This window comes from Marmota monax, unplaced genomic scaffold, assembly GCF_021218885.2.
Source record: "Marmota monax isolate L192 unplaced genomic scaffold, Marmota_monax_Labrador192_F-V1.1 WCK01_AAM20220418_F8-fsc00021, whole genome shotgun sequence".
In the NCBI taxonomy this organism is placed as follows: domain Eukaryota; kingdom Metazoa; phylum Chordata; class Mammalia; order Rodentia; family Sciuridae; genus Marmota; species Marmota monax.
In genome coordinates, this window is record NW_026695228.1 from 23,966,040 (window position 1) to 23,978,709 (window position 12,670).

General features: G+C 41.6%; 1 protein-coding gene across 1 annotated transcript; it reads left to right on the plus strand.

Annotated features, from left to right (window-relative positions):
• The first annotated feature begins 8,039 nt into the window (after window positions 1-8,039).
• Window positions 8,040-8,897, plus strand: LOC124087711 (olfactory receptor 7A40-like). The gene is made up of 2 exons (XM_046436680.1): window positions 8,040-8,387; window positions 8,673-8,897. Exons 1-2 carry the CDS (start codon window positions 8,040-8,042, stop codon window positions 8,895-8,897), a joined length of 573 nt encoding a protein of 190 aa, XP_046292636.1.
• Window positions 8,898-12,670: the final 3,773 nt, after the last annotated feature.

Below are 12,670 nucleotides of genomic sequence, written 5' to 3' on the forward strand. Positions count from 1 at the left end.
GAGAGACAAACTGGACAAACAGATTGACTCAGTATGGCCCGAGTGTCAGGGAATACCTTAAATATGTTAAAGCATAATCTTAAATGAGGTAAATTTTATTGCCACGGAAAATATTTCTTGGCATGTTCTGGCTCCACTCATTGAAATGGGAGGTTTTCTTTCATGTTTGGGAGGGTTTATGCATTGGGTTTCTGGAGGGGTTGATGGACTTTAACTTTACATTGTTTCATTTAATTATCTTCCTGTTGCTACTTACAATCCACAACACTGTCTACAATATGACTCTTCCTGTGGCTCCAAGGGCTTCCCATTTTATAAGTTTTACCATATTCACTATGGGGCCCATGAATGAATGATATCATCCCATATCATCCTTTTTCCCCCCAGGAATCAATTTGACCTTGATGACCTTTTGTAAAGGAGAGCCTAAACTCCAGCCCAGTCATGTGTTTCAGATTCAACCATATTCCCACTCAAAGGCACATGTTCTTCACATCTCTTAATCAGCTGGAACCTCATTGGAGTCACTTTTAAATACAGTTGTGTGAAACCAACTTGCACAACAAATTAATTATGAATGATGTCATCAAGTGTCATAACACAAGTGAAAATTAAAAGTAGCAAGTCCTTTTTTTCCTTGGATCATTGCATTAGGTATCTATTTCTATGTTAAAGTCATCCTAAACCTGAATGGTTTAAATAACAGCATGTTCGGGCAGGGGTTGTGGCTCAGTGGTAGACTGCTCATCTGGCATGTGTGAGGCCCTGGTTTGATTCTCAGCACCAAAAAAATAAATAAGTCCATGTACACCTAAAATAAATAAATATTTTTTTAAAAAATAACACCATGCTTATCATTGGAAGCACAGGGTAGAGGGTGGAGTGTGGTGTGTGGAGGGTGGAGGGTGGAGGGTGGAGGGAGGGTGGAGGGAGGAGTGAGGGTGGAGGGAGGGTGGAGGGTAAAGGGTGGAGACTCTATGATACCTCTGCAAGGTGTGTCTCCCCACATTCTGTAAATGAATGTATGTCACATGTATCAGTCAGGGTTATCCAGAGAAACCAAACCAGCACACTGAGAGAGGGTAGATGGATGGACAGATGACTGATGGATAGAGATATGGTTATAGAGACAGGATTGACAGAACAATTCCAGAGGATGAGTATTTCGACAATGGCTTCTGCAAGCTGGAGACCAGAGAAGCAAATCAGGTTCCTCAGTCCAAAAAGCTGGAACTCTCAGAACCAGACAGAACAATAGTTCATCCCCCTTCCTTAAGGCTCAAAGCCCAAGAGCTCCAGATGCTTGTTGATGCGAGTCCCACATGCCAAATACTGAAGAAACTAAAGTCGGATATTTAACAGAAGCAGCAGGAGAGAACGAGCCCTGTTTCCAGAGGAAGAACAGAGAGAGTCTCCCACTTCTTTCATTTTCCTGTCCCATCCTGGCCTCAGACATTTACATACTGTGGCTCACACTCAGGGCAGATCTTTCCCACTCAGTTAGCAGACCCCACAACACTCCTCTCTGGAAAGAGCCTTCCAGACACACTTGGAAGGGATTTACCAACACTCCACATCCCTCAAACCAGTCAAGGTGGCACCCAAATTTAATCCTCCACTCATCAGAGTCTAGAGGCCCTCTGGGGACATTCAATTGGATCAGATGAGACTCTGTCTAAGCCCAAAGCTGTTGGGAGGAATGACACACTCTTCCTAGAAAAAGCAGGAGCAATAAGCAACTGTGAGGCATAAAACAAATGCTTTCAGGGCAGAAAGAGAAAAGATAAGACATTTCTGATGACATCAAATTTTGTGAGTCATATGGTCTGGATTTGCAAGAAGGAGGAAGAGGAGGAGGGGAGAAATCATTTCACACAACCAGAGACATCGGCTTTGCAGATCTTTCCGAGAGTGAAACATTGTGAAGCAGCTTAGAAGAGACTGAAAAAAAAAACCCTTACTGTGCCTATTTGGTGCCATTATGAGTGGGTCAGAGACAGTTCCCATGAGTCCAACACAACAAAGGATGGTGGACTCAGGCTCTGAGCTGCCTGCCTGGGTCCCCTCCACCAGCACTCCCTGTCTCCTAGGAGCAGCTCAGTGCTAGACTCACTGCCTGTGCCAGGAAACCCTTGTGATGTCACAGTGACCTGAGCCAATGAGGAGCAAGGTGATGGTCACAATGCCTGCTATCTGTGGAGCATCTTCTCTGGGAAGGTCATGTCCTGTGAGCTTCCACCTACAGCTTAGTTCACATAGAAACTCCATGAAAAAGGGGAATCTACCCAGTTTGTATATAAGGAGCCAAGGTCTGTACATTTGATTTCCTGTTATGGAGGACATATAGAATATGCCAGTGTCATCTTGTCTAGGCAGAAGCTGAGCTGAGTCCACATCTGACCACCTAAGATCAGAACAGAGCTGATGGAGGCCTTCATGGTGGAGAAGGCCTCGAAATGCCTGTGCTTAACTCTGATGCTGGACAACAGCCTCAGTGGTCAATAATGGAACCACCATGTGATCTGGCAATCCCACCACTGGGTAGTCATCCAAAGCAAATGAAATTAGTATTTCAAAGAGATATTTGTACTTCCATATTCTTTGAAGCATTATTTAAAAAAAGCAAGATCTAGATTCGACCTATGTGTCCATCAACAGATGAATGAATAAAGAATATTTGGCACACAAACGATGGAATATGATCCAGCCATAAAAATGGATGAAATCCTTCACATTCAACAAAATACATGGAACTCTTTTTGTTACATGAAATTAGGCAGATGCAGGAAGACAACTGGCATATGACCTCACTGTGCAGAATCTATTTTTTTTTTTTGGCAGGGGAGGTACTAGATTGAACACAGAGGTGTTTTATCACTGAGCCACATCCCCAGCACTTTTTGTTTTTTTCATTTTAGACATGATTTCACTAAGTTGCTTAGGGCCTCACTAAGTTGCTGAGGCTGGCGTCAAACTTATGATCCTCTTTCTCAACCTCTCGAGTCACTAAGATTACAGGTGTGTGCCACTGGATCTGTCAGAATCTAAAATATTTGATTCCATAGAACTGAACGTTAGAATAGTAGTGAGGATGGTTGGGTGGATTTGGGAAGGGAAATTTGCAAAGATGTTGGTTGAAGGATACAATATTTAGTTAGGAGGGATAGATGAGGAGAGATCTACTACTGCACACCATGTTAAGCACAGGTAACAATATGTTGAATCTTGAAAAGTAACAAGAGTGAATATTGAGTGTCCTTACCACAAAAATGGTAACTATATGAAGTAATGTGTATGTTAATGAGCTATATTTATTCATTCCAATATACATAACCACATCAAAACATTATCATTTCTGTCATAATGAATACAATTTTATCTATTTAAGAAAGGTGATCCAATTAACAGGGCATTGGTTACAAATGTTCAATTTCTGTCACCCTGACTATCCAAACCATAATCTACATTGAAACCATATCCCCGAGTGATATTGGAGAAGTTCAAGTCTGGAAAAGTATTTTTCAAATGCCCCACTGTTGACCTTGGAGCTAAATACTACTACTTTGCATAATGATGAGTGCCATCCCTGACTTCAGCCTACCAGATGCAGCACCAACTCCCCAGTTTAACAACCACAAATTTCTCTAGACATCACCAATGTCTCCTGGATACACGATCACCCCTGGTGGAGAGCCACTGCCCTGGAACAGGAGAACTGGGAACACCTTGGGTAATATTCATCCTTATTCACTTCACAACATGTGGGAAGATCACTTAATTCCTCTCTGTCATGTTTGTACAAATGTAAGATAGGTCCCTCATACTATACACCTCAGATAATGGTGAAATTGCAAGGATTTATTTGCAAGGATTGCAAGATTCTAACTTTAGCACACATCACACAAAAATAACAAGCTTATCTCTTTCAATCTCTAAATGTTTCACAGATGAGTTAATGACAATGCTTAATTTGTGTTCCAAACATGAATATCATAACTGCTTTGCCCAAAGCATGATGAAGTCAAGAGTTGTAGCCATTTATCATGGTTTTATACCAAGTGAACTTGGTTCTCTCCCTTGAAGAGGGGATGGAAAATTTCTGAAGTTACCAGGAGCTGTAAGTTACCCCTCTACAAAGCAGGGCTTTGGAGTTCCAATGAATGGAGAACCTCAGACTGTGGAAGATTTTGTAACTAAGAAATGGCAGAAATGCTAAGAAGGTTAGATTTACAGATGGTAGGAGGCTTCTCAGAGAAAGAGTTATGAAGTCAAAATTCACCATAATTTCTTACCTGGTCTCTTGGGAACATGGAATGAGCAGGGAAATTTTTCCTTTCTGTGAAGAAAAAAGTCCACAGGGAAGTCAGGTGCTCAGGGAATGGAATAACAAGAAGAAATGTACCTGATGAGCAGGACAGAGACCTATAAATAGATGCTTGGATGATATCCCACAGAGAGTAAACCAGTGCTTTACTCCTTCCTCCTGTCTTGTCTGGGGACAGAGCTTGGTTTTTAATCACTAGCCATCCAGACCAGAATTCAGACTTCCACATGGAGACTTTCTTCCCAGAGGCCCCATCCAGGTAAGTCTAAGACCCCAGCAGGTTCTCTAGGCAAGACTCAGTGAGAATGGAAGCCAACAAATTTATGGGAGGTCACCGGAGAACCAACCCAGCCCAGCCCACAGCACAGAGTTACTGTGTTTGTTTCCTTACCTAATTGGTAATTTTTAGACTCTGTAATGCATGCATAGATCATTTTCGACGATTCAATGATGGAAAGCTAACTGGATGAGACTGAATGAAGAAGTGGTATAAACAATCTCACATAAAATTGAAACATATCCAAAGAGTTTTGCAACTAGGGAATTAGAAAATTGAGTATTCGGTTTGGAGAGACGTGCAGGAAAATCTTTTTATTGTGAAGTGTATTTGATCCTGTTTCTTTATTCATTACAGGATCAGACTACTGGGTTGCTTACCAATATTAACCTTGCAACAACAGCTTGTGAGACAGGCATTTCACAGTCTTTTCTCTTGGGCTGGGTATTCACATAACCAAAATGAATTTTATTTGATAGGTCAAAGGGAAAACTATACTACATTTTGCTACAATGCTTTCATTATTGCTGAGACTGAATAAAGTTTATATTATTACTCTTTTCAGTTCCAAATTGCTTATGCAAGTTTATTATTTTTATCAGATCTTAGTGTATATTTTGTGATTTCATTTTTTTCAGAATAAAATGAGTTGGAGATTTCTTTTTCCTCCTAAGTTTACTGTTTCTATAAATTCATAAATATATGTGACAGAGGGTATAAGTCAAAATTTAGAAATTTTGTGGACAAATATGTTTCTTTCATATTGCAGACCTAAATATCCAATTGATTTTTTTTTAATTTGGGTAGTTCCTTCCCAGAGTTACTACCCAAATTAAAAGACCACAGTCTGAGGTTCCTATTCATTGGAACTCAAAAGCCCTGCATTGTAGAGGGGTAACTTACAGCTCCTGGTAACTTCAGAAATTTTCTATCCCCTCTTCAAGGGAGAGAACCATGTTCATTTGGTATAAAACCATGAGAAATGGTTAGTAGTAGTCAATTGCCATTTATAACCATGGTTAGTAGTAGTCAATTGCAATTTATAACTTTTTCTTTTGCTGATTTTTTAATCTATTCTTTTCAGTTATATACAACACCAGGATACACTTTGAAAATATCACAAAGTGTGGAATACTACTGCCCCAATTCAGTCCCCAGTGCTGTCCCCACCCTGCCCCCACTCCACTGATTCCTCTTGGATCCATTTACGATTTTCTTTTTTTTTTTTTTAATTGGTGTCCTGTGGATACCATTTGTCATCCTATGGCAGATCTATTTTCTCTTATTTTGCTTTTGGGGATTGTTTCTCTTTTTAAAGTAGCCATCATCTTCTGCCCTCTTGTGACACATATTCTTTTGCATTCAGCCAAAGATTGCCTTTGTCTTTCTCATAAATAAGTTTTATACCTAGAAGCTTCATTATATTTATGGACATCCCCTTTTATACAAAGGAATTCTGTGTAAAAAATAAGCATCATGAGATTCCTGTCAGAAATCAGTGAGTCAATGCCCATGGTGCCTCTAACCCATGTGCATGGTAAGAACTCATAAAGGGAGTTTTGATAATAGTTCAATCACGATTCATCATCAGAGTCATGATACCAAAATTATGGCAAAACTAAAACATATGTGTTTATTTTTGGCAAGAGTTTGAAGAAAGGGGCACCTTCGTGTAGAGTTGTCATCTTTACACAGCACCAACTTCCTGAATAGCCACCCTGAAATATGCATTGAAAACCAGCAGATACAGCTGGCAATGTGGCTCAGTGAGAAGGGATTTGGCTAGTGTACATGAGTCCCAGGGTTAGGCCCCAGCACCTCCAAATAAATAAATCAATAAAATTAAAAACTACCAGATTCACATATCCCTTTACCCTGAAACTCTATTATCTAGAGTTTTACAAAATAAATTATCTAGTGTTTTATAAAATAATAAAGTGGGTAGTAAATAAATTTAAATTATACTCTGTCATGGTATGTAATTTTTCTTATATTATCCTCATCTTGTCGTATTGTGCCCTAAAGCTAACAAACAAAGAGAAATCCACCTGGACCCCTGGGATAACTCTGAAATCAAAATTATGCATCCTCGCATGTACCTGAGATTTCTAATAATGTCAAACTCTGATGCTTGAAGCAGAACAGTGGTGTCCAGGCAGGGAAGGAGAGGAAAGCATGGGTAGGGGATTACAGATGTCAAGTGACAGTTATGTAAGATGTCTAATGTCCAGACCTCTGCTATGCAACTTAGTGCCTAGGGCTAGAATGTGATATTATGCATTTGACAATTTGCTATGAGGACATATCTCATGTTCAGTATTCTAACCTCAGATGAAACAGAAAAACAAAGGCATGCCATGGGAGGAGAGGAATGTGTCTCTGACTTTCATTGTGGCTATGGGACCACCAGGATTTGCGTATGTCTGCACTCATCAGGTTGCATATGTCATATATGTATACAATGGAACTACACTACAATAAAGCAGGTTAAAACAAAAGTACAAGGGACAATATGTGGCAAGTGACCCTGTGCATTTTGACAGTCTTCAAATTTCAACCGTCTTAGGGAGTCCACCTTCCTCACCATCCTTAGAGACAACCTCTCCTCCATCTGCCTCTTGGTCATTCTGACTGCCAGTGGCTCCCTTGTGAATACTGACATGTGCAGCAAGCATCGGCCTCAGGGCCTTTGTGCTGCTCACCTCTTCTGCCAGACACTTGCTTCTGCAGTTAACCTTGGGGCTTCCCTGCTACTGTTTGAGGTCTGTGTTCAAATACCACCTTGTCTGGCCAGGACCCCTATAAAAACAGCACTTCATCTACTCTCCCTTTTACTTGCCCATGTTTTCTTCATTGCAATTATAACCATCTGATATATTATAGGATCATTTATTTTTCATTTTTAAATGATATGTGAAAATTGTGCACACGTGTGGTGTGCCTTGTGAGGTCTTAATATAAGTAGGTGTTTTATAATGTTCAAATAATTCTCCAAAAACATGTAGCATTCCTTTATGGTGAAACATTTAAAATAATCTATCTGCAATGTCAAAAATGATTTATCTACTTCTTTCGGCATTACTGAATCATAGGTATATTCATATTTCAGCAACCATCCACATTGGATAGACAGCACCAGGAATATGGGGGATATCTGTGTGCATTCCTGCAGGTCATGAAAAATGCTTACTAAAATGATTGAATATGTAGTATTTATAAATCCTTCAAGAGAGAGACTTGAATTCTGATTCAGAGATGGCACATGGAATGTCTTGTGGAGGACCGGGTACAAAAATTTGTCATGACATTTTTCTCTTTTTTAGTAGTTACATACAGCACATGGAATCAAAAAATGACACAAAAATTTCAGAATTTCTTCTCCAGGGAATTTCAGAGGACCCAGAACTGCAGCCCCTCATCTTTGGGCTGTTTCTCTCCATGTATGTGATCACTGTGCTGGGGAACCTGCTCATCATCCTGGCCACCATCTCAGACTCCCACCTGCACACACCCATGTACTTCTTCCTCTCCAACTTGTCCTTTGTGGACGTCTGCTTCACCTCCAGCACCATCCCCAAGATGCTGGTGAACATCCAGACACAGAGCAAGACCATAAGATATGAAGGCTGCATCATACAGATTTATTTTTTTACATTATTTATAGTGTTGGACAACTTCCTCCTGGCCGTAATGGCCTATGACCGATATGTGGCCATCTGTCACCCCCTGCACTACATGGTTATCCTGAACCCATTCCTGTGTAGCTTGCTGGCACTGGCAACCTGGATCACGAGTGCCCTGAATTCCTTATTACACAGCTTGATGGTGTTGCGGTTGTCCTTTTGTTCAAACTTGGAAATCCCCAACTTTTCCTGTGAACTTAACCAGGTGTTTCAGCGTGCCTGAAATGACACCTTTCTCAATGAGGTGGTGTTATATTTTGCTGTTGTCTTGCTGGGTGGTGTCCCCCTCACTGGCATCCTTTACTCTTACTCCAGGATAGTGTCCTCCATCCGTGCAATCTCATCAGCTCAGGGCAAGTACAAAGCCTTCTCCACCTGTGCGTCCCACCTCTCTGTGGTCTCCTTGTTTTATGGAACAAGCCTAGGTGTGTACCTCAGTTCTGCTGTGACCCCAAACTCACACTCTACTGCAACAGCCTCAGTGATGTACAGTGTAGTCACCCCCATGCTGAACCCCTTCATCTACAGTCTGAGGAACAAGGACATCAAGAGCGCTCTGAGAAGACTCCTTTGGGGGACACCTGGAAAGGGACCAGTTGGTCCACCCCAGTAGAGTCACCTGTGAGTTCAAGGCTCCAAGTTTTGGAGCAGAAAACCATTATTCTTTAACAAGACGGTATAATAAAATGCTGATCCTTTTATTGTAATCTCCATTACTTTGGAATCAATTTCCCTATACAATTAAAGTAACTGTTATACTAGGTTTTCTATATTTTGTGGTCTCTCAAATTCGTTTTCCTTGGTCACTTCCTACTTTCCCAAACCTCTTCCCACCCTTCAGTTGAAGGCATTTGGAAATTCCCACTCATATCATATCTTGGGACAACATGACCTTGAGGAATAATTTTCTCTCTCTCTCTCTCTCTCTCTCTGGTTACACATGACAGAAGAATCCATTTTGATATAATTACACCAACATGGAATACATATGAATCTAATTAGGATCTCATTCTTGGGGATGGATGTTAATGGGATTCTTTCTTTTTCTTTTTCCTTCTTTTCTCTTTTTCACCTAGTGCTGGGAGTGGAACCCAGGCCTCATGCACAGCAGGCAAGCACTCACCATCACTGAGCGAGGTCCCCAGCCCTTAAGAATAAATTATTTTCAAATAACAGCACAAAACATAGTTTTTCGTGTCCTTTTCCTAAAATAATGCCTGTGAGTCTTATGACATCAGTGAAACACTCCACTTAGAAACGAGAGCTGTTCGCACCCTCCATTGAATAGCATATGAACTCTGAGACCTCAGCTTCTCATTGTGCTCACGTCATTCTTTTCTGTTCCTTCTTTCTTCCTTCTTTTCCTTTTCCTTCCTTCCTCTCTTCCTTTTCCCCTGCAGCCCAAGGCCTTGTGCAGGCTAAACATCCGCTCCACTGGGAGCTGCGTCCTGGCTCCCATCCCTGTTTCCCACATCACGATCTTCACTGTTCTTCCTGGGACATCAACACACCAGGCTGCTCTCTAACTGGTCACTGGGTGGTGTTCCCATTTAGGATCCTGTTCTCTATTCAGCTCCACACACTGTCTGCCATCTGGAAAAATATTATCTGATATGCTTCCAAGTAGTCTATGTGGAGAGACAAACTGGACAAACAGATTGATTCGGTATGGCCTGAGTGTCAGGGAATAACTTAAATATGATAAGGCATAATTTTAAATGAAGTAAATTTTATTGCCATGGAAAATATTTCTTGGCATGTTCTGGCTCCACTCATTGAAGGGTGGGAGGTTTTCTTCCATGTGTGGGAGGGTTTATGCATTGGGTTTCTGGAGGGGTTGATGGACTTCACTCTGTTTCATTGAATTATCTTCCTGTTGCTACTTAGAATCCTCTAACACTGTCTACAAATACCACTCTTCCTGTTGCACCAAGGGGCTTCCCATTTTCTAAGTTTTATCATAACCACTCTGGGGGCCGTGAATGAATAATGTCATCCCATATCATCCCCTTTACCCACAGGAATCAATTTGACCTTAATGATCTTTTGCACACGAGAGCCTGAACTCCAGCCCAGTCATGTCATTAAGAGTCAACCATATTCCCATTCAAAGGCACATGTCCTCCACATCTCTTAATCAGCTGGAACCTCATTGGAGGCACTTTTTAATACAGGGTGTGAAACCAACTTACATAACAGATTAATTATGAATGATGTCATCAAGTGTCAGAACAAAAGTTACAATTGAAAGTAGCAAGTCCTTTTTCCCTTGGATCATTGTATTAGGTAGCTATTGCAATGGTAAAGTCATCCTAAAGCCAAATGGCTTAAAATAACACCATGCTTGGGCTGGAGTTGTGGCTCAGTGGTAGACTGCTCATCTGGCATGTGTGAGGCCCTGGGTTCGATCCTCATCACCACATAAAAATTAGTAAATAAAAAAGGCATTTTGTCCAACTACACCTAAAAAATAATTTTAAAAAAATAGCACCATGCTCATCAAGTGGATGAATAGGGTAGAGGGTGGAGAGTGAAGGGTGGAGGGTAGAGGGTGGAAGATGGAGGGTGGAGGGTAGAGGGAGGGTGGAGGGTGAAAGGTTCAGACTCTCACGATACCTCTGCAGGCGTGTCTACCCAGATTCTTTAAATTAATGTATTTCACGTGTATCAGTCAGGGTTCTCCAGAGAAACCAAACCAGCATACTGACAGAGGGTAGATGGATGGACATATGGCCAAGATAGACATATGACTATAGAGACAGGATTGACTCACACAATTCCAGAGCATGGGTATTTCTAAATGTCCTCTGCAAGCTGGAGACCAGAGGAGCAAATCAGGTTAATCAGTACAAAAGGCTGGAACTCTCAGAACCAGACAGAACAATAGTTTATCCCCCATCCTTAAGGCTCAAAGCCCAAGAGCTTCAGAAGATTCTGGTGTGAGTCCCACATACCAAATACTGAAGAAACTAAAGACTGATGTTTGACAGAAGAAGCGGGAGAGAACCAGCCCTGTTCCCAGAGGAAGAACAGAGAGAGTCTCCCCCTTCTTCCACTTTCCTGTCCCATCCTGGCCTCAGACATTTACATAGTGTGGCTCATATTCAGGGAAGATCTTTCCCACTCAGTTTGCAGACGCCACAACACTCCGTTCTGGAAAGAGCCTTCCAGACACAATTGGAAGGGATTTACCAACCCTCAACATCCCTCAAACTAGTCAAGGTGGCACCCAAATTTAATCATCCACTCATCAGAGTCTAGAGGCTCTCTGGGGACATTCGGTTGGATTAGATGAGACTCTGTCCAGGCCCAAAGCAGTTAGGTGGAGTGACACACTATTCCTAGAGAAACCAGGAGCAATAAGCAATTGTGAGGCATAAAACAAATGCTCTCAGGGCAAAAAGAGAAAAGATAAGACATTTCTGATGACATCAAAATTTGTGAGTCATATGATCTAGATTTGCAAGAAGGAGGAGGAGGAGGAGGCGAGAAATCATTTGACACAACTAGAGACATTGGCTTTGCAGATCTTCCCAAAAGCGAAACATAGTGAAGCAACTTAGAAGAGATTGAAAACCCTTACTGGGCCTATTTGGTGCCATTACGACTGGGTCAGAGACAGTTCCCATGAGTCCAACACAACACAGGGTGGTGCATTCAGGCTCTGAGCTGCCTGCCTGGGTCCGCTCCACCAGCACTCCCTGTCTCCTTGAAGCAGCTCAATGAAAGACTCACTTCCTGTGCCAGGAAACCCTTGTGATGTCACAGTGACCTGAGCCAATGAGGACCAAGGTGATGGTCACAATGGCAGCTATCTGTGGAGCATCTGCTCTGGGAAGGTCATTTCCTGTAAGCTGCAACCTACGGCTTAGTTCACATAGAAACTCCATGAAGAAGGGTGTATCTACCCAGTTTGTATACAAGGAGCCAAGGTCTGTACATTTGATTTCCTGTTATGGAGGACATATAGAATATGCCAGTGTCAACTTGTCTAGGCAGAAGCTGAGCTGAGACCACATCTGACCACCTAAGATCAGAACAGAGCTGATGGAGGCCTTCATGGTGGAGAAGGCCTCGAAATGCCTGTGCTTAACTCTGATGCTGGACAACAGCCTCAGTGGTCAATAATGGAACCACCATGTGATCTGGCATTCCCACCACTGAGTAGTCATCCAAAGCAAATGAAATTAGTACTTCAAAGAGATATTAGTACTTCCATATTCATTGTAGCATTATTTAAAAAAAGCAAGATCTGGATTCTACCTAAGTGTCTTTCAACAGATGAATGAATAAAGCAAATTTGGCACACATAAACAATGGAATATGATCCAGCCATTAAAATGGATAAAATCCTGTCACATTCAACAAAATACATGGAACTTATTT

Coding starts and splice junctions, on each gene's coding strand:
- LOC124087711 (XM_046436680.1), top strand. CDS start 8,040: ATGTATGTGATCACTGTGCTGGGGAACCTGCTCATCATCCTGGCCACC. Junction 8,388..8,672: donor TGCTGGCACTGGCAACCTGG/ATCACGAGTGCC, acceptor TGTGCGTCCCAC/CTCTCTGTGGTCTCCTTGTT.